The sequence below is a fragment of the Silene latifolia genome, chromosome Y (assembly GCF_048544455.1).
Source record: "Silene latifolia isolate original U9 population chromosome Y, ASM4854445v1, whole genome shotgun sequence".
NCBI lineage: Eukaryota > Viridiplantae > Streptophyta > Magnoliopsida > Caryophyllales > Caryophyllaceae > Silene > Silene latifolia.
Window position 1 is genome coordinate 403,786,056 of NC_133538.1, and position 2,515 is coordinate 403,788,570.

The window sequence follows — 2,515 nt, forward strand, 5'->3', positions numbered from 1 at the left end:
GCATCAAAAATTTCATTTTTGTTTTACATGTTTCGGTTATACTCTTAACTAAGAGTTGCCTACGTATCTGCTTTGCAAGAGAATCAAACCGAGTCCGTAGTTCTCATAGAAAATATTTCATGCAGTGTTGACAAACCAGTCACAACTTATTCTAAAAACATTTACAATTCAAAAATTATTTCATAACATTTGAGAATGAGGTCATCAAGGATAGTATTTCTTCAGGTGGTCCAAATTCGTAGGATTCGTGAAGTCATTCCCATCCAAATCTGTTAACCGAATAACACCTCCTGATAAAATCTTCTTTACCAAATAAGGGCCAGCCCAGTTTGGTTTAAACTTACCCCTCAGGTAAATAGGTAACAGAGCTCTAACTGACTTGAGAACCACATCACCCTCACTAATTCCCCTTGGTTTGACCTTTTGGTTGAAAGCTCTCTATCCTTTTCTGGTATAGTTAAATGTCGTATAATGCGTTCAAACACCGCTCATCGAGCATGACTAGTGAATCATATCTTGCTTGAACCGAATCTGCTTCAGGAACCTGGCTTTCTAGCAGGATTCTTAGGGACGGTACTTCCAGCTCAACTGGTCGAACTGCTTCCATTCCATATAGCAAGTAATACGGGGTTGCACCCGTGGCTGTTCTAATTGAAGTTCTATACCCCCATAATGCAAAGGGTATCTTCTTTGGCCACTCCCTATAGTTGACAGACATCTTCCTCAAAACGACTGTAACTGTTTTATTAGGAGCCTCTACTGCACCATTCGTCTGTGGTCGGTATGGTGATGACTTCTGATGTTTGATTTTATACTTTTCAAGTATAACCGCGGTCTTGGCTTGGAAATGAGTTTCGTGGTCGCTGATGAACTCATGTGGTAATCTGTACCGGCAAATGATGTCATTTTGAATGAACTGTGCTACTTGCTTCCCTTTTAGCACTTTGTAAGACTTAGCTTCTACCCACTTCGTGAAATAGTCAATTGCAACAAGGATAAAACAATGCCCTCCAGTTCCTGATGGATTTACTTTTTCCAATGATGTCGATTCCCCAGGTTGAAAATGGTCATGGTGACGTCATGGTGTATAACATAGAAGGTGCCACATGCTGCACATTTGCGAATATCTGACAATTGTGACAGTGCTTGACATACTTGCAACAATCCGTTTCCATTGTTGTCCAGTAATAACCAAGCCTTATGATATTACGAACTAACATATGGGCATTCATGTGAGGCCTACATTCACCATCATAGACTTCCTCCATAGCCTTTTTAGCTATCGGTTTATCGATGCATCGCCACAAAACACTTTGAGCCGTCTTCTTGTACAATTGCCCATCATCGGTCTTAATATGAATTAGGCGGATAACATTCGTAGAGCGCTCTTCCCACGCATGTCAAGGTCGGGAGGATACTCTCTTGTTTCCTTGAATTTCAAAATGGCTGTGTACCAGGGTTCGGTTTCACATTTCTCGGCATCATCAATTGCATTCACATAGGCAGGTGACGATCTTCATTCGACACATATTGGAAGATTGTCTACGTGGTCAGGAATGTTGATCAAGGCAGCTAGCTTGGACAACGCATCTGCAAACTGATTTTCTTCTCTCGGGAGGTGAACATATCGAATATCCTCGAAGTGCTTTTCCAATTCTTCGATCCTGGTTTGATATGGGGCCAAACTTTGTCTCTTAATTTTCCATGACCCACCCACTTGATTGATCATAAGGGACGAGTCTCCATGTACTAACAACTTCTTCAGACCCAAGTCTAGAGCACTGCGTAAACCAAGCAAACATGCTTTATATTCAGCGGCGTTTTTTTTGACATTGAAATCCAGTTTGATGGACAAGGGCACGTGGCCACCTGTTGGCGAGATAAGGAGAACGCCCGCTCCATATCCTATATAGTTTGATGCTCCATCGAAATACAAATCCCATACGTCATTCTCGACGTGTACCACGTCTTCATCAGGAAATGACCAAGTGTCGACGACTTCTATTTCTTCAATTGGATTGTCGGTGAGGAAATCAGCAACGGCCCTTCCCTTGATCACTTTCAAAGGTACATATTTGAGATCGAACTCTGATAACATGATGGTCTATCTCGACATTCTTCCATTCAGCACTGGTTTTTCAAACAAGTACTTGATCCGATCTATTTTGGAGTAGACACTTACACTGTAGCTAAGCATGTAATGTCTTAATTTCTTCGTTGCCCAGACTAAGGCCGAACACGTCTTTTCAAGAGGTGTATACTTTACTTCATAGTGTAAGAACCTTTTACTGAAGTAGTAAATAACTCTTTCTTATTTGTCAACTATTTGGGATAACATAGCCCACATTGCTGTATCCGTAACAGTTAGATACAGTGATAATGGCAACCCGGCTACTGGTGGGCATAAAACTTGTGGAGAAGACAACACTTCCTTTATTTTATCGAATGCGGCGTAACACTAGTCATCCCACATAACATGTTCTCCGACCTTCAGTTTCTTGAAGAGTGCTTCACA

The 2,515-nt window shown here is 41.4% G+C and overlaps 1 protein-coding gene across 1 annotated transcript; it reads right to left on the bottom strand.

Moving 5' to 3' along the window:
* Positions 1 to 1,516: 1,516 nt before the first annotated feature.
* On the bottom strand, positions 1,517 to 2,098 carry LOC141632237 (uncharacterized). Its single transcript, XM_074444799.1, has one exon. The coding sequence runs from the start codon at positions 2,096 to 2,098 to the stop codon at positions 1,517 to 1,519; it is 582 nt and encodes a 193-aa protein (XP_074300900.1).
* Between the last annotated feature and the right edge of the window lie 417 nt (positions 2,099 to 2,515).

What these genes read in the sequence shown, in the direction of transcription:
- LOC141632237 (XM_074444799.1), bottom strand. Translation starts at nt 2,098, where the DNA reads ATGTTATCAGAGTTCGATCTCAAATATGTACCTTTGAAAGTGATCAAG.